General features: G+C 49.0%; 6 protein-coding genes across 6 annotated transcripts; 3 read left to right on the forward strand and 3 right to left on the reverse strand.

The window, feature by feature from the left end:
* The first annotated feature begins 6,631 nt into the window (after positions 1 to 6,631).
* On the forward strand, positions 6,632 to 8,236 carry B0J16DRAFT_4730 (cutinase gene palindrome-binding protein). Its single transcript, XM_046133904.1, has 2 exons — positions 6,632 to 7,927; positions 7,978 to 8,236. Exons 1-2 carry the CDS (start codon positions 6,736 to 6,738, stop codon positions 8,115 to 8,117), a joined length of 1,332 nt encoding a protein of 443 aa, XP_045988345.1. The 5' UTR covers positions 6,632 to 6,735; the 3' UTR covers positions 8,118 to 8,236.
* Positions 8,237 to 8,925: 689 nt separating this feature from the next.
* On the forward strand, positions 8,926 to 10,259 carry B0J16DRAFT_326470 (uncharacterized protein). Its single transcript, XM_046126010.1, has 5 exons — positions 8,926 to 9,096; positions 9,291 to 9,443; positions 9,495 to 9,674; positions 9,735 to 9,916; positions 9,973 to 10,259. The coding sequence occupies exons 1-5, from the start codon at positions 9,036 to 9,038 to the stop codon at positions 10,153 to 10,155; spliced, it is 759 nt and encodes a 252-aa protein (XP_045988346.1). The 5' UTR covers positions 8,926 to 9,035; the 3' UTR covers positions 10,156 to 10,259.
* Positions 10,260 to 10,337: 78 nt separating this feature from the next.
* Positions 10,338 to 12,624, reverse strand: B0J16DRAFT_326471 (amidase signature domain-containing protein). Its single transcript, XM_046126011.1, has 5 exons — positions 12,345 to 12,624; positions 12,192 to 12,294; positions 11,653 to 12,139; positions 11,582 to 11,598; positions 10,338 to 11,536 (listed from the first exon to the last, which is right to left on the reverse strand). The coding sequence occupies exons 1-5, from the start codon at positions 12,464 to 12,466 to the stop codon at positions 10,490 to 10,492; spliced, it is 1,776 nt and encodes a 591-aa protein (XP_045988347.1). The 5' UTR covers positions 12,467 to 12,624; the 3' UTR covers positions 10,338 to 10,489.
* A 991-nt stretch (positions 12,625 to 13,615) lies between these two features.
* B0J16DRAFT_259993 (uncharacterized protein) lies at positions 13,616 to 15,202 on the forward strand (the record flags this gene model as incomplete). The annotated part of the gene is made up of 2 exons (XM_046123228.1): positions 13,616 to 13,667; positions 13,719 to 15,202. The coding sequence occupies 2 exons, from the start codon at positions 13,616 to 13,618 to the stop codon at positions 15,200 to 15,202; spliced, it is 1,536 nt and encodes a 511-aa protein (XP_045988348.1).
* A 1,214-nt stretch (positions 15,203 to 16,416) lies between these two features.
* On the reverse strand, positions 16,417 to 18,854 carry B0J16DRAFT_277575 (uncharacterized protein). The gene is made up of 3 exons (XM_046123811.1): positions 18,231 to 18,854; positions 16,730 to 18,177; positions 16,417 to 16,675 (listed from the first exon to the last, which is right to left on the reverse strand). Exons 1-3 carry the CDS (start codon positions 18,535 to 18,537, stop codon positions 16,583 to 16,585), a joined length of 1,848 nt encoding a protein of 615 aa, XP_045988349.1. The 5' UTR covers positions 18,538 to 18,854; the 3' UTR covers positions 16,417 to 16,582.
* A 426-nt stretch (positions 18,855 to 19,280) lies between these two features.
* On the reverse strand, positions 19,281 to 21,915 carry B0J16DRAFT_326477 (uncharacterized protein). The gene is made up of 2 exons (XM_046126012.1): positions 21,629 to 21,915; positions 19,281 to 21,567 (listed from the first exon to the last, which is right to left on the reverse strand). The coding sequence occupies exons 1-2, from the start codon at positions 21,742 to 21,744 to the stop codon at positions 19,668 to 19,670; spliced, it is 2,016 nt and encodes a 671-aa protein (XP_045988350.1). The 5' UTR covers positions 21,745 to 21,915; the 3' UTR covers positions 19,281 to 19,667.
* Between the last annotated feature and the right edge of the window lie 95 nt (positions 21,916 to 22,010).

Consider the following 22,010-nt stretch of genomic DNA (forward strand, 5'->3'; position numbering starts at 1 on the left):
TGGCGGGATTTGATGATCATGTGTAAACTCTCTGCCAGACTCTTGATGTTGTCGCGATCCAGGTTAGTCGTAGGCTCGTCCAGCGCAATAAGACCACAGTTGACACCAAACGATTCGGCCAGCGCCAAACGAATGATGATGGATGCGAGCACCTTTTGTCCAGCTGAACATCGACCGCGCATGTCCATCTCGGTGTCCTGCTTCACCATGCAGAGTCGGTAGTTGTAGTTGCGTTTGCCTGTGCTTGACTCATTGTCCGAGCGAATAAGAATCGTATCAATGTCGGTTCCTTGGTAGGTACTCTGCCACAGTTCGCCGGCGATACGATTCACTTCGGCCATCTTCATCGAGTGAAACTGCATCACGGCCTTGTCAACGGCTGAGCTACACTGTGCTAGATCTTCGATAGCAGCCTTGGTCGTCTCAACACGGATATGGGACTCTCGGTATTTCCTCTTGGCGTCCTTATAGTCCATCTCCCACTCCTGAAGCAGTCTTCCAAGCTCCTCATCCTTGGTTTTCATAGTTCCCATGACAGAACCCCGCTCCGCCAAGAGACGGTTGTAATGGTTCTCTTGCGAGCGAGCTTCAGCTTGAAGTCGCTCGTAGTCTTCGTCGGCGTTGCGATCCTCCAGTTCCGCGATGTCTTGACGAATAACATCGATGGTACGAAGGTTCTTGCGATAGTTGAGATTATCCTTGATGTTCTTCTTTTTGCGGTCCCCGTTATCAATGTCTTGTTTCAGCTTGTTTGTACGGACAGTGAGATCTGAAACTTCCTTTTCGGTACTCGCGATTGTTTTCTCGAGTGTGGCAATAGCCCTTTGGTTGGATGCAAGGTTAGAGGGACCACCGCGGTCAACGTAATCTTGGATATCGGCATCCATCATCTTCATTTCATTGACCGAGTTAGCGACGTTATCGCGGGCATCAGCAATAACTTGTTCCTTAGCCCGACCGCGTCTTAGAACTTCATCACGAGCGGACCTTGCCTCAGAGATGCTAGGCTCGATAGTCTCCAACTCCTCGTCAGCACGTTGGATGACCTCTCGTTGATGCGAGACTTCTTCCTTCAGGGCCTGAATCTGGTTTTGGAGGTCTTGCTTCTTGTCCAATTGGCCAGCTGCACGACTGATCTTATTTCTCAACTCGCTCTTTTCTAGTTCGAGAGAGTTGAGCTGATCCTTCAAACGTTGCCGATCCGCCGTCAACTTTGAGATGCGGGCCTTGAGAGCTCTCATCTGTTCATGTAAGCTGGCCTGGAGCTCATGGATCTCGTCAGGGCTTCGGGTTGCCCCGCCCGACATTTGCTGAGACATGATACGGTCAACCTGGTTTTCAGACTCGGTAATGTCCTTGACCGTCTGTGTGATGTTGGAAACAGTCTTGGACATGTCTTCCAGATCTTTTTGTTTCTCCTCTTCAGCTGAAACGATAGACGCATGTTCTTCAACTTGTCTCTCCAAAGCCTCAAACTCTGTCTCTGCAGTCTTGCACTCTTCGCGAAGTGAAGGCAGTTCGGCCGTTAATCGTTCATATGTGTCATAAGAACCGCGTACCGATCGAAGCTTCTCCAGAGTTGAAACGCTCTCCTTGAGATCCTTTTCTGTGTCAACCTTGCCCTTGGGGTCAAGATGCTTGTCTATCCTCTTGCTCAAACGTTCCATGCTTGCAGCTTGACCGTCATCAAAGTGACGATCACAAAGTAAACACTTTTTCTTTGTATCCAGCAAACGCTTACATTTGGTGTAGTAGTCGACGAGTGCATCGAAGAGGCTTAGATCATTGCGTAATTCTTCGACCTGTGACTCAGCGGCCTCGATCTCTTCCTTGTAATCCTCGACAATGGCGTTATCGCGAACTGTGAGAAGCGCATTTACCACTTTCTTTTGACAAACAGCCGCCTCCTTTGATTTCTTGTCATGAGACTCTTTGGCCGTTCGCAATCGAAACTCTACTTTCTGTTGCTTCTGGCGTGTTTGCTCGCGCCGCTTCTGGGCCTCAGCGACAACTTTATGTTGATCCCTAACCAACGCCTGGAATTTCGAGTCCAATGTTTCTGGCTGCCAGTCGCTACCAAGGACCTTGTCCAGTTTCGGCTTCCACGTACTTGTCAGAGTATCAAGCTTGCGCTTACGATCGACGAGTTCTTTCTTCCTGTAGTCAAGTTGTGCTCTTTCTGATGCAAGACGAGTGCACTCGACGAGCTCCCGGCCAAGCTTATCGCTCTCGCTCTCCAGTGAATGGAGTTTGTCGTTTTCATCCGAAATTTGTCTATCCCAATCCGCGTTCTCGAAGGTCTTCTGCGCTGTTTGGAATCTGCTCTCAAGGTCTTGCATCTGACCGTCAAGTACAGCTTTGGCACCCTCGTCAACGTCAATTTGACTGGACTCGTTCTGAAGTACTGCAGTGCGCTTTTCAATGGCATTCGTTCGTTGTTTGGCTGATACGCGATCTTGTGTGCGAGCAGCCTTGCGGCCCTCCAGCTCGGTAATGACACTGGTAGCCCGGTCCAGCTCGGCAGAGTTCTCCTTCTGCAAGCGCTCTAAATCCCGCTTCTTCTCACCAAGGAGTTTCTGAAGACGATCATTGAATGACTTGACGTGGTTCTCCGTCAGATCTCCATCAAAGCCCGAAAAGCCATAAGACTGAGCTGTTTCTTGGATCATTTCCATTCTGATCTTCAACTGACGTTCATATTTGTCTTTGTCCGACTGATGCTTGCCTTGCTCCGAAAGTTTGGTAGACAATTCTTTTCGCGACCGTCCCAATTCGGTCTGCAAATCATTGTACTGAGCCTTATTCTGGTCGGCTTCATCCTGCAGATGTTGCATACGGTCTTCGTAGTGTGCAAGATCGCTTTCCAATTTATCATCGTCATCAGGGAGCTCTTCAATGGTAGTCTGTAACTCTTTGACAGTCTCTTCTCTATACTCAAGTTGTTCGCGCTTTGTGTTGAGGTTTTGCACGATCGCCAGATGGCTGTTTGCCGTTTCCCGAGTGTTTCGAATTTTTTCTTGAGTTTCTTCCATTTCAGCACTGATAGACTCGCAAGTCTCACGGGCACCCTCAATTTCAGCTTGCAAGCCTTTCATTCTCTTTTCAGCACGATCGCCTCGATCCTTGTTTACCTTGTTGTGAGCCTCGTCGTTCTGCAGCTTCCCCAATTGCTCAACTTGCTTCTTTCGAAGTACTTTGAGATTGTCGATGGCCTTTGTGTATTTCATAGCCTCGAAGATTTCGTCGAAACGTTTCTTCAAGGCGGCCGGTTCACTCAATGGCCAGAGGGATTCGTCTTGGTGACAAAAGATTACAGCATCAAGAATTGCGGGCGAAACGCCAAGACGTTCGGGTATCATCTCGTCTAATTGAGCCTGCCGAGTCGACGTAGTTGTTCGTTCTCCATTGTTGACAACAACAAGTGAGCAGTCTAATGTTTTCTGGGAGCGAGTGGTCTTCTTGACAGTAAGCTGCAGACTTCGGGTCGCAACATGCTGACGGTCGTTGATCGATCGAAATTGGAGTTTTACTTGGGCCATAACCTCTTTCTCGCCACAAAGCTACATCCTATCAGTATATATGTTGCCAATTTGGAAGGCAGATGGTTGAGAATACCTTAGGGTCATGAATGAAAGCGCCGCCCTTGCTGTTGGGCGGCAGCTCTCCAGTCGTGGCATACTTCAGACATTCGATAATCGTCGTCTTACCAGATCCGTTGTAACCAACGATGAGAGTTAGTGGGGTGTTGAACTGGATAGCCTCTCGAACAGAAGGGCTGAAAGATCGGACACCCGAAATCGAAAGCTTGTCAATTCTAGACATGGTGACAGCTACCACATGAGGGATGTAGCATATACAGCTGGTATGGTTGCGTCGACTGACTCATCTACAGACTGAGAGCTGTAGCATACAAATCACACAAAAGTTTAGGTCCTGATTGATGATCTTGGATGTATTGCGCTAGTTGAGGTTTGGACCAGGCTGCAGCCGGATTCACGGGTAACGCGACAAAGGAAGGAGAGACGCGTTGAGAGATTCGGAATTTGGAGCAGCCGATGCGTGATCACGTGCTTCTTGAGCTTGGATCCGAAGTTTGGCCGATTCAAGAAAAGTTGACCGAGAAAATGAGAGACAAAATAATCTGGTCATCTTGTGCTATCCCACTCATGCTACTCGATTTTGGCACCCTAAGCCTCAGAAGACAACTCTTCTGTTACCCACCTAGGTAGCATTCACTATATCTGTATCCTCATGGCAAGACAATACCACTCATCGTACGGCGAACTGCCTGCCGGACAAACGCATGTATGTTCACTAATCACTTTCGTTTTTTATTTTTATTTTTAAATAGCCGGCTCTAGACTCGGTTATGGAACTTTGGCAATGACAACAACAATATGTACTGTCATGATCCCAAGCTTCATCATGACAAGTGTTAGGAGTTTTCAAAGTTTCATGACATCGCCAGGAAGATCACGTCTTTTCGACGTCAGAGAATTCATAACAGGTTCTAAGGACCCTGAACGGTCTCTTTTTGAATGAAAACCAGTTCGGCGCCACCCCATTTTGAAACCGTAGAGCCAGACCGTCAGACCCTAGGAAAATGCTTGGCTATGGGCCTAGGGCCAAAAGGGTTTCAAGGGTAGCATCTTGAGAGGCTAAGGGAGTGGGGGAAAGCGCTTGCTGTGCATCTATCCGTAGACTTAGAGAGGTGACAAAAAACTGAGACGGAAGTTGCCATAGAAGCATTTTGTTTGGGCGAGATACGAAGTACATATATCTGATATGTGTTAAGTGCAGTCAAAGGACCATCAACGGGGACTGAGCCTATAGAATAGGCAGCAAATAGCGGCTAAAATCTGTCGTTGGAAGGTCATGGAAGGCAGTTCTATCTCGACAAAGCGGTAACGTTATCCATCTCCATCTCTTTCCTCGAATATCACGATCTGGTATCTGTACATAGTAATGGACCCCAGAAATGCCCCGCGAAGATCCCCCTGAAAACCAAGCAAATCTGGAATCATGAAATCATAGGACAATCGAGTTCCCGCTGCAAAGTACTTGAGCCTCGAATGAGACACTACAGAAGAGTTGGTAAGCCACTGTGGATGTGCAATACGCTACTGCCCGCTGGACCCTTCACACTGGAACCCTCTAAGACGATCTAAGGGTGCGCTAAGAAAGGAGATGCTTCACTAAGACCCAATGATTTTATCCGGAGGCACTCCAGAGAGCCATCGACCCGCTTTTTCCGGGACATAACCTCCGGACCAAGGCCCAACATTGGCTGGGCAGTTGGACAAGTGCTCATGAGGCTAGAGACAGGACAGGGAGCCCTGCCGAGAAGCTTCGGACACAAGAGGTGACGTTTCATGCCCAAAATCCCATGTCTGAGAGAATCCAGTTTTGCAAAAGTGCCATGTTTTGGTACCCTGATACGCTCCGTACTTGTACGTTGCCTTGCCTTGCCTTGCCAAGCCCAGCCTATAGGTAGACTGATTTGATGGCGTAGGTGGTTTACTGATTGCCCTGCTGCCCTGTCATCCGATCCCAAAGCAAGGGGAATTAATAAAATTCGCTCCTGTCTCTTGCTGTCAACGATCTGTGCTGTTCAAAACGATCTTGACGTTTGGCTTGACTCAGAAAGCGGGCCATCTCTTATCCCAAGTGACGCTACCAGGTGAGTAAGTAAATTGCAAGTTCTGATATTGTATCGCATCTCATCGCCTCTCATCTCATCTTATTCTGTCTTATCACGTTCATCCAAGCCTTTCCAAAATTTGATTCCTCCACCTAACCGACCTTCCTTCCTGCCTGGGGCGTCGTATGTTGGACGCCTGCTATATCCAGGGTCAGGTTCTGTCAGTCAGGTAACTTGAGGCTCTTGTACCTTCCTTCTGTGCTAATCGTACAACATTTCCATTGCCTCCTTCCACTCCGCGACCCCTCTTCCCTCGACTTTCTCTTTCACGGCGACGTGTTCCATTTGAATGTTTCCTAACTCTCAATAGGCGTTTCTCAAGGTTTTATTCGGTTTCCTCGTTTCTTGACCACGGTCATCCGACTATCTTATACTCCTTGTTTCTTCGTGGAGATTTATTTGCAGGGAACGAACAGCCAAAGCTTAGCCCGACACTTCAACTTAGGTAGCCTGCTGTAAATAAGAAATACATTTTTTTCTTTTTTATTGCAGCAAAAACCAAAGTTCAGAACAAAAATCGCTTTTACGACCTCGAAGGACCCTGAAACTAGCTGATACCTTTTATTTACGACTTTTTCGAATCTCCCTCATGATATTGGCGTCATCACATCGTCATCTCCAACCAATTCGACGACCAATCCCCAGCTCCAACCGCTATAGCTGTCGCATCCACTGAGCCCAGCACTGAACCGACCTCAGCCACGCCAAAGGCCACTGGAATTGCCCTTGTTGGGCCTCTGCCAATGCAATTAAGGATACTCGACAGGCCGCAACCACAACCGCAACCATGTCTCACGGACCACCTCCGCCTCCCCCTCCGCCTCATGGCGCCCCTCACCCAAACACTTTCAACAACTTCTACGGTTTCAATCTCGATATTGGTTCTCTCCCTGATATGACAGGCAGCCAGGTTAATAACCAACCCCTTCCCCCGCGATGCCAAAGCCGGGGCTATGGCCCTATAGCGCCCCTCTCTTCGGCTTAGGCCATCGCAAACTCAATCTGCGATCAATCCGGCTAACCCGATTTTGTAGATGGGCGCTGGTGGTAACGATAACGATATCATGGCCATGCTCGACAGTAATATGCTTGGCGGTATTGACGACGTCTCCATGGGTCTCGAAACCCCCGACGATTCCAACATGAACGGCTCCTACGGCAACGGCCAACAATCCACAGAAGAATCTGTCGCGAGAGCCGAAAATCAATTCAACACTGCGGCCAATAATGTACCTGGCGCAGGGCCCCTGCCAGCTGGCGCGTTCGCACAGATGAATCTCGCTGGTGCCAGCACCCTCACCGAGTTCACGAAGCGAAGAAACTGGCCCGCCAAAGTTGTAGAGGAGCTCAGGGACTTTTTACAAATTCTTGATGCCAACGGTCGCATCAAGTACGCGTCACCGAGTATTCTACAGGTTACCGGATTCAGCGTGGAGGAGATTCAGGATATTTTTCTGAAGGATCTGATTCACCCCGACGATCGAGGTGTTTTTGTCGCAGAGCTCAACGAGTCCATCGCCTCCGGCAACCCTCTGCGAATGTTTTATCGCTTCAAGAAGAAGGATGATGAATATGCGATTTTTGAGACTGTCGGCCATGCTCATATTGCAGGCGCCAAATTCGCCCCTAACCCCAATAATCAGTCACCCTTCTGCCAGGCTGTTTTTATGATGTCGCGTCCTTATCCGACCAAGAATGCCGGACTTTTGGACTCCTTTCTGGAACACAAGATCGAAAACGAACGATTGAAACGACGCATCGCCGAGCTTCGTCGCGAAGAGGAGGCTGAAAATGACGAGGCGCAGAAGCAATGGATGCAGAGTCAGGAGGGCCGGTCAGACATGACGCCTTCCGAAGGAACAGGCGTATCATCGGGGACTTTCTACCGTCCCAGTAGCGAAAGAGGGATGTCAGAGGCCGATCGTGCCGCTCTCAACAAGGCACTCACACGCGAGAACCTCGAGGGCTCTGGAGGTAATCGCCAAGACTCGCTTAAAGACAAAATGGCACGTTACGAAGGGGCCTCTCATACCGACACGATTGAGATGCTTACTGGATTGCGATATATTGAAGGTGAACGCAGCAGGGGAATTACAACGGGCAATGCAAGCCCTACTTTAATCAAGGGTGATGCAGGTATCGCGATTCCAATGGAGCGAGATCCACGGACAGGCGATAAAAAGAAGAAGCTTAAGACTTCTGAGGAATACGTCTGTACCGATTGCGGTAAGTGACTTGATGGACACCATACAGATCGATACTGATGATACTACTAGGCACATTGGATTCTCCGGAATGGAGGAAAGGACCCCAAGGACCGAAAACTTTATGCAACGCTTGTGGATTGCGATGGGCTAAGAGGGAGAAAAAGAGGACCACCAGCCATCCCCCGACAGTGGATCAATCGGTTGCTTAGATTCGAAGATCATGAATGTGCTCAAATAATCACGAGCGACGAGACGCACGATCGAACGAAACGAAACGGCACGAAAGAGTAGCGTATGGCGCGACACAACAGGAATCGATTAGAAACACGGTGCCAGGGGCACAACGGAGTTTTGGCTGCTATTATAATTGCATTTCACACGGCGAAGGCGGGATACACGAGACGCTCACAGCCCGGTTATTATTTTTCCTTTATTTGAAGAGCTTGCTCATGGCTCAATTGGAGGCTTGTCACGACTGGATACTACCACACAGATACCTGGACCTGGGGTGTAGGGAGCAATTGGCAAATAGTTGACGCGAGCGCCCTTGAAACGCCACGTACATGAATTGACGCATTGGCTTGATAGATGCTGACCGTGATTACAAGCTTGAATAGCAAGTAATGATTTAGCACAACGATTCAGAGTGATGCAGCTCAGCTGAATTTGAGGGGTCCATGGGTAGCTGAAATAAGCAATAGCTAACATCTGCTAAGGACGATCCACTACCCTGAATCGATTGCGTAGGTCCGCCCAAGCTCCCCATAATAACATACAGCTTGAATCATACTGGACGAGACCGAACTGCATGGCCGGGTCCACGTCTGACGCGAGTGATGATGGCATAGAAAGTATCGAATAGGGATTCAGAGTATAGGACGATACACTACTACATACACAGTAACTTGGTGCATTTACCATGGGTCACTCAATAGCTGCCTTTAATTGGTTTGGTCTGAACACTGGTGCTTCACCTTCCTGTATTTGAGACAATAGACTCAACCCCTCAATTCCAGCCCATTCCTCTTCCATCATCGACTTGATTCTTACATCTCTCCCACCCTCACAACATCTAGCTCTTTCAATACAAATACTTTTTTACCCTATTTCCACAGTAAACCGAAACCATGGATAAGCTCATCAACGCCGCCAAGGACTACCTTGATGATGACAAGGATAAGCGTCAAGGTGAGTCGAAGTCTACATCGTCATGACTTGAACCCAGGAGAGCTTCGATTACCCCGCCATGTATTCATGATGCCCCTCATCCGATACCATCATCGCATGGTGTTGGATCGCTATCGAATAGCTCTATATCCTTACGATCTTACTGCGTCTAGCAAGTTTGGAGATAAGTATGCTAATCGTTCTCTACTCATTAGAGTCTCAGCAAGGACACGGACAGCAAGGCTACGGCGGAGGTCAACAACAGCAGGGCTATGGCCAACAGCAAGGTTACGGACAAGAGGGTGGTTATGGACAACAGCAGGGCGGCCAGTATGGCCAGCAGCAGTACCCTCCTGCCGGAGGTATCCGTCAGTCACCTACAGTCCCTCTCGATTCAAGCGATCCTAACAGTGAAATAGAGGCTCAGGGTGGTGGCGGCTTTGGAGGCTTCATGGGCGGAGACATGGACCTTGACAACGCCAAGGAGGAAGCCCACCAGAAGGCCGGATCATCTGGCGACAAGGATCTCTTTGGTAGCATCCTAGGTGCCCTCGGACAGAAGAAGGGCAAGCTTGCCGAGGAGGACCTTGATGAAGAAGGTGAGAGATTACTGCAGGCATCTCTAAAAGATCAATATGCTAACCGCGAGCCACCACTAGATGCTATCAAGCAGCACAAGAGCACCTACGATAACGACGAGCCTCAGCAGGACAGCAAGAGTCTCGGCACAGCCGCTGCCATGCAAGCCCTCAAGATGTTCACACAGGGTCAGAGCAGTAGCAGTGCTGGCGGTAACAGCCAGACTGCTTTCTTGGGACTTGCCTTGGCCGAGGCCAGCAAGGTCAGTATTCATCATGTTCAACATACACGGGACATTGGCTAATCTGGATATTGTAGCTCTTTGACAACAAGGCTTCGAACGGTAAGGTGGCGGAGGGAACCAGCAAGGAAGGCGTTATCCAGCAGGCTGGTGAGGTCGCCATGAAGATGTACTTCAAGCAACAGATGGGTGGCGGCGGCGGACAGTCGGGTGGTGCTGGAGGACTCATGAGCCTTGCCTCCAAGTTCCTGGCCAAGTAAGCATGGAGCTCTGGTAGAAGATCACCTAGTATTATAGCGAAGACCTAAGTGAGGTACTGGGTAACCTAGGCAATGATGAAATGAACATAAATTCTCGAGCTTGCAGTCACAAGTAGTGTCCTAAATTGCAAGTACTAATTTGTAGCTGGGTTACAAACGTCAACATCGATACCACTTATATGCTTGTACACTTGATACCAGGCAGCCATACTGAAAACCGTGCTTATATCAGATTGATCGAGTCTCGCTAGGCTTGGCAGATGTCTAAAGAACTTGGTTATATAAAAGTTGATCGCCCTCTTTACACCAGCCATGAATAAGATCGTACACAGGCTTATGCCTTTGTCACTAGATCCGCAACATCCAACCATTCACTAGGTCTACGTCGACCAGATTCTGTGGCATTATGCAAATATTCCTCAACCTCGCCTGCCCATGCGAGAAGCTGCTCTTCGCTACCCCATTCTCCTGTAGCCATCAAACCAACAGCTAGCTTACCCTCGCCTTGATCCGGATCGACATAGCCAACAGGTGCTGAGAGTGAAGGAGTTCCGGTCAAGTTGGCCAAGAAAATGTAGAGCATGTTACGGATCGTCGTGTTGGTGTCGCTCATACCGTACGCCTCGTCGCCGGGAACAACGGGCCATCCAATCAAAGGCGTGGTGGGCGTGAGGATGAGAAGACCAGGATGCTTCTGGAACAAAAATGCCAGATGCCGCATAATAAGCTCGCGAAGAGCGCTATACTTGAGAAGGTCTGCAGCAGGTGTTCTAGCTCCGACAGTCATCAAGACCTTATTAGCAGAGCCAACAAGGGAAAGCCAGTCAGCTGGGTTAGGAGTTCTTCGGCGAGCGGACTCTGCCATCTCGGTAATACACATGACACTGTGTGCAATCTGTGCCTCGGGGATATACGGAATGGTGATATCAACCAGTTCGTAGCCGCATTTGCTCGTAAGATACTCAACTGCCCGATCACAGCCCTCTTGGACACGAGGATCGGCCTGTTTCCACCAGTCGCGATATATACCGATGACTTTCTTTTGATCCTTAGGCGGCGGGATAGAAAGCCCAAACCGACTTTGAACCTGACAGTCGGGATTAGGTTGTGACATGACACGATAAGCAATGGTTAGGTCTGCAACGTTTGCTGCGATAGGCCCGGTAATGCACATGCTGTTGTTCATGTACACCGTCCGGTGATGTGTCGTCTTGAGACCATAGATACCATTGAAGGTTGAAGGGATCCGAATACTGCCTCCAGCGTCGGTACCAACAGAAATCGGTACGATGCCAGCTGAGACAGATGACGCCCCGCCTGAAGACGAGCCTCCCGGGTAATATTTCTTGTTGTGCCAGTTGGTAGGCGTTCCTTGAGCCGGCTAAAAACGTCAGTGATAGGATAAGGTGCTAACATTTGTGCTTACATTGCATCCGCTAGTATCTGTCAAGGTCAGTAATCCGTTTTATTCAACTTCAAATGGAGACTTAGACTTACCAGAGCCAAGTTCATGCATTGCGTTTTTGCCAATAACCACGGCACCTGCTTCTTGGAGCTTCTTCACCGGCCATGAGGACTCCTCCTGTTCCTTGAAAGTCTCAATCGACGGGTTGTACTTCATACCTGTGTGATTGTGAAAGCCTTTAACATCAGTATCATCTTTGACGCCGATAGGTACACCATCTAGGACACTCAAAGGCTTGCCAGCAGCCCAACGCTCAGTCGAAGCTTTGGCGGCCGCTAAAACGAGATCATCCTTGCCATGGTTGTCTGCCCAGCCATCTGCATACTTTCCACTTGGCTTAGAGATGAGGGGCAGAAGGGCCTCAGCGACTTGAAGAGGGGTCACCTTGCCAGATTTATACATCTCATGATAGTCACTTGCGGAGTAGTATCGCGCATTCGACTCTGCATACTGGGACTTGACGAGCTCTGGGCCAAGCTCAAGCATCGGCTCTGCAGGACCTAAGGGAGTAACGGTGGGCTAAGAAGAGTTAGATATCGAGCACATTTTGCGCATGCGAGGTGGTTCATACATGGAACCTGTAAGGTACATGGTCAAGAACAGGCATGTCTTTGATGATGCCAAAGCGTGCATTGTCCCAGAAGTACTGCTGGAGGAATCCAACCTTGGAGATGCTGAGCGGTGTCAACGTTGGTACGGTCACTGATTGATGGAAAAAGCTCACATGTTGGCGCCAATTACAAGTGGAAGACCTCGAAAGACAGGATTGTTTTCGATATGCGGATTATAAGTTGCTGCTGGAGCCTCAACAGGCTTGGGATAGTCGGCAAAGTCGGAGGGAGCCATGATGTGAAGATTTGATAAAGGCAGGACTAGATGAGAGACTATTAGATTGCTATCCAGGGCAGGCACAATGAAGGAAGCTACACGTCTCAATTGAGCAGCTCTTGAGTTGAATGGTTTAAGAAGTTCACTCGTTTACCATCAAGATACGGAGCTAAGAGCTACCTGCCTCCCTAGGTATGTAATTAACGCCAGCCTAGGTTGACGGTTGACCCACAGGCGCCTACCAAGAATACGGTTTCAAAGTATGGAGCTTGCCGAGGCTCGTATTAATTATCGTGTCAATCAGCAGCTTCATTAATGAACACTCGTTCTCTCATGATCAAAGAGACGATGATAAGATAAGCGGTTAAACTAGTATCATCACCAATAATACAGTTTGCCAAACTGTTTCCGTCAATGCTCCTTTCATTTACACAGGTAGAAAGTGTAAGCTCAAAGACAACAAAGTACCTCGACGCTGTCAAGGCCCCTTCAAAACATGCAACCATTCACGAACCCAACAAGGAACAGGCTAAGGGGCAAGTACCTGCCTTATCTACCTATCGCAGATCAGGCCAAATGTACGCAGGTGCATTAACTTAGTAGGTATTTACGTTGAGCCCAGTAATAAGACATCAACAAAACTGTCCTCCAAGCTCTAGGGTGATGGAAATAGAATGGCTTAAAGGCTGGTCTCAACTCGGATAAAGTGACCCAATTGTTCCATCTCCCGTTTTTGGCGGTCACCTTTACGGCAGAGCCAATTAATCAAAAGACCATATCAAAGAAGGAGAAAAGCCCATGTGGTCGCCTTACGTCATCACAAACTAGAGGTAAAGAGAGTGCCCCGCGTCACAGCATCGCATCACATGGGTGACACTGACACTGACAGTGTCACTCTTCACTCGATAAGCCCAGATTCAGTAATCAACAAACTGATAGTACTCGTGACCGTCTTATTCTCTTTGTTAGATTCTACTCAAATCTCCACTGTGAAATGCCTCTCTAAACTGTTTAATCTTTACCGAAATCATCTCATGGTTAGCGACATATAATCTCAATAGCGACTATGAGAGCCGAGCTCTTACACGGCTCGACCCCTAAATCAGCCCCGCGTTAAGCTACTCCATACCCAACTATTCATTCATACCTTCACTCGCCATCAACAACATGTCACTCTTTACCGCTCAACTTCATCCTGGCCGAGCACTGGGCTTCCTAGGTTTGTCGTTTCTATAACCGCTGAAAACATCACTAATAGTCCTGCCTATAGTCCTCGGCGCAACTCTTCACGATGTCCTTACCCGCCTCAAAGCCGAGCCTCAACGCTTCCCCAAGATCGAGCTTCTATACTCCCCTGATCGACCAGTTACCGAACCAGTTGGAGTCGGGCTACCTGCGAATGGAGTCCGGCTAAGGTTTGATGGCCCCGAGCAACGGTTGCGCCTCATCGAAGTTACCGACTTTACCAAGAACCATATTACTTTCAAGGAGAGAGACCTTGTCAAGCCAGCAGCTAGTGGATCGCCTGTGCCAGGAGACTCAACATCAGGTCCTACTTTCCGGCACATATACCATAAGCTGCTTGGGCCAACATATGCAGGAGAATTTATTCCTCCCTCCAGTGCCCACGACAACGGCATATACGTCTTATCGTACCCTGGCGTTGCCTTCAATTTCTCACTAAACCCTTCCGAATACTCCCCCGAGAAGGATGTAGTGTCAACTTTTGCATCAGCTTCAAGTCAGGTTGCGACTTCTATGGCGGTGTTTAGTGGTGATTCATGGGCCGACGCCAGACCGACTCTCTGGACAGAACTATTGCCTAGTATCAAGTCGACTACTGTGATACCTCGCGGCAAAGATGTGTACCCTGATGAGATCTCGCTTGTTCGACTACATGGCGGCGGAAAGATACAAATGTTCAGAAAATGGACAAGTAACTCCTTCATGATTACTCTCGGCGAAACAACACCCCAAGATCTTCTCATGGAGCTAGGCCCTCCAAATGCTATCTATCGCAAGAACGACCAGAAAATGGTTATCCATAAAATGCGCACGGCCAGCAATACGAAAGCCCGACCGGAGGCTGCAGATATTGGCCGACCTGAGGATCTCACTGATACAGACCAGTCGTCTATGCACGACGCATCTGATGCATCTGATGATGAAGAAGTTATCGACGACCAGATTGGACTCAACACGAATGGCGAATGTTTCTACAATTACTTCTACCTCGGTTTCGACATTTTGATATCTACTCGTGTGCCTCCTTCACAAGCTCCTCCTGGAAGCAAAACGAACGAAGCTGAGGGTCAGAATGGCATTGTATCACATTCTCCAGATCGCTTAGTGGCCACAAAGCTGGTCCTACACGGCAATATACCAGGTTCATATGAGTTCAATCGCCATCGACGCTGTCGCTGGGAAATAGCATACCTAGACTCTATAGACGATGGCAGCAACTTGCCAACGGATTCGGAAACGCCCTTCCCACAGATAGAAGATCGTATGAACGCAGCGTGGGCGTCTGCGTTCCCTCGCAACGACTCACAACAAAGACAGCGCGGCATGGTCCTTAATCGTGGCTGGGGTGATAGTCCAGGCAGTAGCTGCGAGTTCCTAGGTGGATGGGAAGAGAGTGGTGCAAAGCGCGCGGAAGCGAATGGTGATTCTACGACAACGCTGTATGGATTTCCAGGAATGGTGTTTGAGGTTTTGAAGAATGGACATGTCAACACGGTGACAGTATTTTGATTAAGCAATGGTTTGTATTTGGAGTTGATGGTGTTTAGTGAGTCAATGTGTGGCTCTGATTTATCTGTCTTTGATACCTCTATCTGAACTTTGGAAAATAAATCCTCGCTTCGTGCGTTGTAACAGCGCCATAGTTTCGTATTCGCTGGTCGTAGATAGCATAAGATTGTTCACAATGATTTGTGTCGTCCATAGTTGAGAAGGTTATTAACCCGTCTTCTATGACATAATACATCAGCCCAAGGCTTCTTGTATTGAGACCATTAAGTACATACCGCCTCGATCTCTAGAAATCAGGGAAGGGATCAGATGTGCCCCAGCTAGGGAGCTGGCTCGGACTGGCTTGATCTTGATTCGGGTCCTGATCTGAGCTACAAAACTGTCAGTACAGACAGCCATGCATGGTGATATAACTTGACGACCACTCACGCATTATGGTTGATACTAAGGAGCTCAACGTCCCCCTGGTCAATCATATTGCTCAACTCAGCTCTCAATACTTTGTGCCGCTCCTGGAGCATCTCCGCAAGCTTAACTCCGCTTTCTTGGATGCTCTTGTCGATTTGGTCGACTAGGGCGTACATAGCTTGCACATCGGTTTTGAGCTGCATGATGCGGTTGAAAATGTCCTGCTCTTTGTCAATCGGTCGGACTTTCTCCTTGCCTTTGTTGGTAGTCATGGTGATTTGCTGGGTATGAAAGTGAAAGCTGGAGGTTTGTAGGGGTAGAAGAGCAGGATGGTAAATATATAAGGAGTCAGATATGGCAGTGAATCGGAAGACGTTTGTCCTTTTCATGCAGCTTCCCGCATTCACCGCTGTATAGACCGGCCGTGAGTTGCGAGGAAGGTCATATATATGTATATATATACAGTGACTGATAATAGAGCGCAAAAATTGTATCAAGGGGTTTCTCTCTATTATATAGTAATGAGGGCCAGAGATACATTGTCTCAGTAAACACAATAGGCATGCTCTCAGCAGAACGGTGGGTATCAGTGCTCAATAACGATTAGCAAACCTCGCAACTTCAATAGCAAGCAATGGATATTTGCTGCGCGAATAACCTAGCCACAATACAAGCTAAACTAACAATGAGGCAATCACAGTCGTAACATACAGCAAGGATAGAGCAGCATGGTAGGGGAAAGCGGCACAATCACGCTTTCGATACTCGCCAGTGATACAGATTGCTGCAAAACCTCGCGTAATGTTGAAAAGAATTGTTTATTGTCCAAATACACAGGCTCTAATGAACAAAGACGAGCCTCCTGAATCGTCATTGAACTTCTATTCCTACATCGTACAGGCAAACACCAGGTATATTCTTCCCCATACTGCTTTGTTTCTCTTTTTCACATTTTACTCTTTCAAAATTGCTTTACCACTCCGCAACTTCTCCCTTCTTGGGCCTTTGCACACGAACGACTTTGTCGCAGTTAAGCAGACATAGAGGGTCGTAAGCCTTCTTGATCTGTATCAGTCAGTTAGTTAAATGTCCGTCAGTTTAAAGAGGAAGGGCTCTTACCTGTCGCATAGCGTCGACTGTGGTCTCGCCAAGCTCATGGGAGAGATAGTCCCGCTTGACAAGACCAACACCGTGCTCACCCGTCACTGTACCCTCCATCTCGACAGCCTTCTTGACCATGCGATGCACCACAGCCTCAGCCTTTGGTCGCTCGGAGTCGTTATACAGGAGAATAGTGTGGAAGTTGCCATCGCCAACATGTCCTACAATAGAGGCAAACAGGCCGCTCTTTGCCATATCCTCCTTGGTTGTCTCAATTAGATCTGGCAGCTTGCTCATAGGCACAGCCACATCACCGGTCCAGACGTGGTCGTCGGGCTTCTTAACAGCCATGGTGCTCCAGAGAGCCTCCTTTCGCGCACTCCAAAGCTCGTCCTGCTCCTCCTGGCTCTTGGCGAACTCGAAGGTCTTGCTACCAGCCTTCTTGGCAAGTCCTTGTACCTGAGCAATCTGCTCCTTTACACCAGCAGGGGTGCCAGCGAACTTGAAGAAGAGTGTTGCCGCCTCAGCCCAAGCTTTTGTTGTCATACCCGCGTCGTTGATACACTTCATCTGGTTGTCATCGAGGATCTCGACAGCTGCAACAGGAATACCTTGGCCAACAACCTTGCTCACGCAGTTGGCAGCGTGACGGATCGAGGGGAAACTGCAGACAGCGACACTGGTGGATTCAGGCTTGACTGTGACCTTAAGAGTGGCCTCAGTCACGAGGCCGAGGGTACCCTCAGAGCCGATGAAGAGCTTTGTAAGGTCGTAGCCAGCGGAGCTCTTGCGAGGTCGTTGCCGGGTCTTGATAACTGTGCCGTCGGCGAGGACAACAGTCAAGCTAAGAACCCACTCACGCATGGTACCGTAGCGGTAGGCGTTAGTACCGCTGCATCCAGTACCAATCATGCCTCCAATCATAGCACCTGGGCCTGGGTCAGGAGGGAAGAAGAGACCCTGCTGGCCAAGGTGATCATTCAGAGCCTCCCAGCCCATAGCAGGCTGGACAACAACATCAAGGTCCTCCTTGTGAAGGTTGATGATCTTGTTCATACGGCCGAAATCGATAGAGATGCCCTTGCGAGTAGGAGTAAAGTGTCCCTCGAGACTGGTACCACCACTGTAACCAGTAACGGGGATCCTGCGCCTGTGGCACACCTTCATGATCTCAGACACCTCCTCGGTACTCGCGGGGTAGACAACACAGAAGGGTCGGTCTTCGGGGCCGGCTTGGTGCGAGGACCAGCTGGAGGTGGCGTGGTGTTCGATATCGTTCTCGGCGGTGCTAACATTTTCCTGACCAACAATCTTGCCGAAGTCAGCCCAGGCGGCCTGCATGTTCTCGAGTTTTGTGTTGTGCTTGGGCGCTGTAGTCTTGCCTAGAGGCAATGTCGATCGAGGCTCAGGCTCTCTTGGCCAGTAGGTTCCAAGCCAGTATGAGATCCCTACACCTGAGAGGAAGACTACCGTCTATTAGCTCAAAGCTCTAGGTAGTGCAGTCATGATATAGACTCACCAAAAGTCATCATCCAATTTCTTGTAGGATCTGTCAAGTTGCGCCACTCCTCGTATTGTGCCCGCTGCTCCTTCTCACGCCTTAATCGAGCTCCAATACTGCCCATGACCTGGCCCTGGAACGACCTGCCCACCTTGGTCTCATTGCTCTGTCGGGCGGCGGGTGTGTTTGGCTTTCCAGGCTCGATCTCGGTAGCGTAGGTACGGGATAAAGCCGCAGGTAATCTCGAAGCTCTGCAGCTGGCTGTGGTAGGTGTTCGCAAGTTGTGGAGAGCAGCACGCTGGGCGCGCAATTGAAGAGATGCCATGACGATTGGAAGCGGGCTTAGCTATAGCCGGTGCGCGGGGAAGGGTCTGAAGTCAATCGCAGGAGGAAGCAAAGCGTCGAGGTCGTTTGGAGGCGTAAGAGGGTCAATTGGAGCTATGGGAGTCTGTCGAGAAGGGAATTGGCCTTCGACGAGGACGGTCGATGGCGTGCTTAAGGCTTGAAGCGCACGGCAATGGAAATGGAAATGGAAATTTGACAGGCGGAGTTGGAATCCCGCACTATAAATCCCGAGCCCCACCTGACGGCGGCACCTTTTGAGATCTGATCTCGTTCGCTTTGATAAGATCTTCAGCTGTCATGAACATGGAGGGAATCTAATTGGCTCTCTAGTTTGTTTTGAATTTAATGTCTCTCTTTATCTTGACCTCTTTCCTCGGCCCTATTTCCAATAGCGCTGTGCCATGTCCGTCCTCTCTTTCCATCTCCATCTGGCCGCTGCTGGAGCTTCGTCGAGTAGTTCTCAAAGACAATGTCTCCGATATCTGACAATTGGGGTTATTTGACTATAATTCAATAATGTATTCATTAAAAACCTAGTTATGTTATGTTACACTTCACAGGAGAGGGATAAAAGATACCACTACTGGTATCAGTCAAATCATATCTTCTTCCATCGCCCAGCTTATACTTCGAGGGTTCTTCTACTGACAATAAACCATTGATCATACCCTATGTTGGTACTTTTATAAACACCAGGCAATGTAGAGTTTAAAACCACAGACACCAGTAATAAGCCGCAATTGTAATTGAGTAATAGTACTAGGTAAAGTAAACAGGCTCATTCACACAGGGATTGATCTAAATGTTAAGACTAAGGCTTCACGTCTATGTTACATCTCAGAGACTCGAGCTATGTAGTAAGTCTTCGGGGTCCGACCATCGCCAAGCCTCAGACATGCATTCCCCAGATCTCATCGCGGAGACCAAGTCCGCTCTCTCGGCACCTCCACCCTCCTCCATCTCAACGCCTGTACACCATCTACATTTATCCAATCAAAATCGCATCTCTATACCGAAACTCCGTACGTCCGTTCTCACATTGTCATTGCCAATAATACTACCGTAATCTCTGTCATCTGGTCATATGCTGCCCTTTCATACACTCCGATGTTAGACAAGTTGGACAGAGAACGTCGGTGAACCACCCTGCATATGTGCAAAATAGGCTCCCAATTCGTCGTCGCCTTGAATCTGCAGTGGTAATTCGTTACCTTTGGCATCCTTTATGATACCCTCAATGCGAACGCACATCGCCCCGGGGAACTTTGTGACTGCCGCTTGTCGTAGCTCTTGAATGGACTGTGAAGCCATTGTAGAGATCCACAGGTTTGTGTTTGTGACATAAGTAGACGAGGGGTGCAGTCTTAAGAACACAGCAAAAGAAGCTGGCACTGCGGGGACAGGCTGGAACATTGTACTGGGTGCTGGTGACGAAAACTGATGCTGCACATATTGCTGTTCCATATAGTTCGTTTGAGGTTGGTTGCCCATGTACATGGACGACCCATACTGGTTGTTCATAGGTACGCCGGTAGTGGTAGACGAACCTAGCATTCTATGAGGTTGAGGAAGGGTTCCCTGGGTAGTCGGCATGTTGGATGGTTGTGTCTGCATTTGTACAGGTCGACTCGACGCTGCAGATTGCCTTGTTGCGTACTCCATCCGTGGATTCGCTGGTTCACTTATCGGTTCATAACCAGTAGTGTCCATGTTACTATCCATTCCGCCATCATCCATTACAGCTGGGCTTGTAGATGGACTAGACTGGGGCTCTGCTCCTTGAGGTATGGAAGAATAGGTAGAAGGTGTTCCTTGCTCTTGTTGTATCTCGCGACGGTGCGCGGACTGGTTTCTTGTGGGCGCACGCTGCGTATCTCGAGTTTCATGCTGTATGTTACCGTTCTGGACATTGCGCTGGGTCGTCTCCTTTGGCTGAGTCGTCTCGCCGGCCCTGGCCTTCGCCCTCTTCTCATCTCTTTTTCTCTTGATCACATCTCGAGCCACGATTTCAATCGCCCTGTCCTTTCGACGAGACTGCTCCTCGTTTCCACCGAGAGGGAGAATCTTCAGAAGTGCGACCTTCTCCAGCCATTGCTTCTTCAGTTCCTCCCACTGTTCTGGGGTTCCGTCAGACTTGCAAGTGAATTTCGCATCACTGAGTACAATATGCAACGCGGCACGAACAGCATGGGACTCTTCAGGGTTGAGACCTAGCTCATTCTTTGCATCAAGAAGCGTCATTTTCGTCTCTTGGTTGCGTAGACGCTTGGTTACATCAGTGCAGATGATATCCAAAGCGAGCTGCCTTCTCTCGTGGTCATCCTTTGATATCCAAAGAACCTGTTGCAAATTTTGATTCTCGTGTATCAGGCGGTTTTTGACATAGTCCCACCTGCCCGGGCCAGCAAGGGTCTTCTTGACAATTGACTCTTCTTGGCATATTCTGGCAAAGCATTCACGCATTTGTGGGTAGGTAGTCGAGTCAAGATTCAGAGCTGCTTTCGATTCGTTCAGCGTCATCTCAGAAGGGAAGCGAACAAGGTCTTCTGATTCACCAAGATGTTGACGGTTTCTTCGGCTTTGCCTTTTACTGATCTTGCGTGGTTTGGGCGCGGGAGTAGCAGAAGCAGAGTCATCTTGGAAAGAGTTCACAGAGCCTGTGGTTCCAGGCTGGCCAGATGCTTCTGCTTCCACCATCAAGTCACCTTCGTCTTCATCATCAAGTGGTATGTCGTTTTCAAGGGCATCATCATTCTCAGCATCACCGGATCTTGCACGGTCACCATTTCGAACTCTGAGAAGCCACCGGTTTCGAGAGCGCACTCTTATCAGTTCACGCGCATTGATGTCAAAGCCATCCTCTTCATTGAGGATCCGCAACATCTCACCCTGCGGGACATTCTTCTCCCACAGATCATGGATGCGCTTCACGAGTCGATCATCTTTATGTCTGAGTCTCTGTTTCGAAGGAAACTTCCAACGACTAAACTGCACTTGAAAAGCACGTTTGCTGAAGCAGACCGTGTAAGTCGAGGGCCAGTTCCGTTCGCTTACGCCGGGAATAGACTAACCTAGGTGTGAATTGGTACACATTTTTCATATGCACCATGATGTCCTCGAGCGAGCGACGCTCATTGATGTACAGCTGGTAGCAGGCATTTTTGTGTTGCTCCCATTGGTAGACCATTGTTGCAGAGGCAGCACTGTCTGCTGTAGGCACAGCCAACTGTGACTGTCTCTGCGTCTTTTGTCAGAAAAGCTCAACTAAATGGCTGAGCTTGTGTGGAGATCTGAAGGAGGCTTTTGCATTGCTGGTTGATTTGGGCGTCCGGAGTTTGTGTTGGCTGGTCAGCAAGCGGATGAGTAATCAAGGCACAGTCTTATTCCTGATAAACACTGTATTGTGGACTGTACGAGCTCATCCCTTGATATTATTCACATGTGATTGTCCTT

Source organism: Fusarium flagelliforme (assembly GCF_020744385.1).
Source record: "Fusarium flagelliforme strain FIESC 12 MPI-CAGE-AA-0113 chromosome Unknown B0J16scaffold_1, whole genome shotgun sequence".
In the NCBI taxonomy this organism is placed as follows: domain Eukaryota; kingdom Fungi; phylum Ascomycota; class Sordariomycetes; order Hypocreales; family Nectriaceae; genus Fusarium; species Fusarium flagelliforme.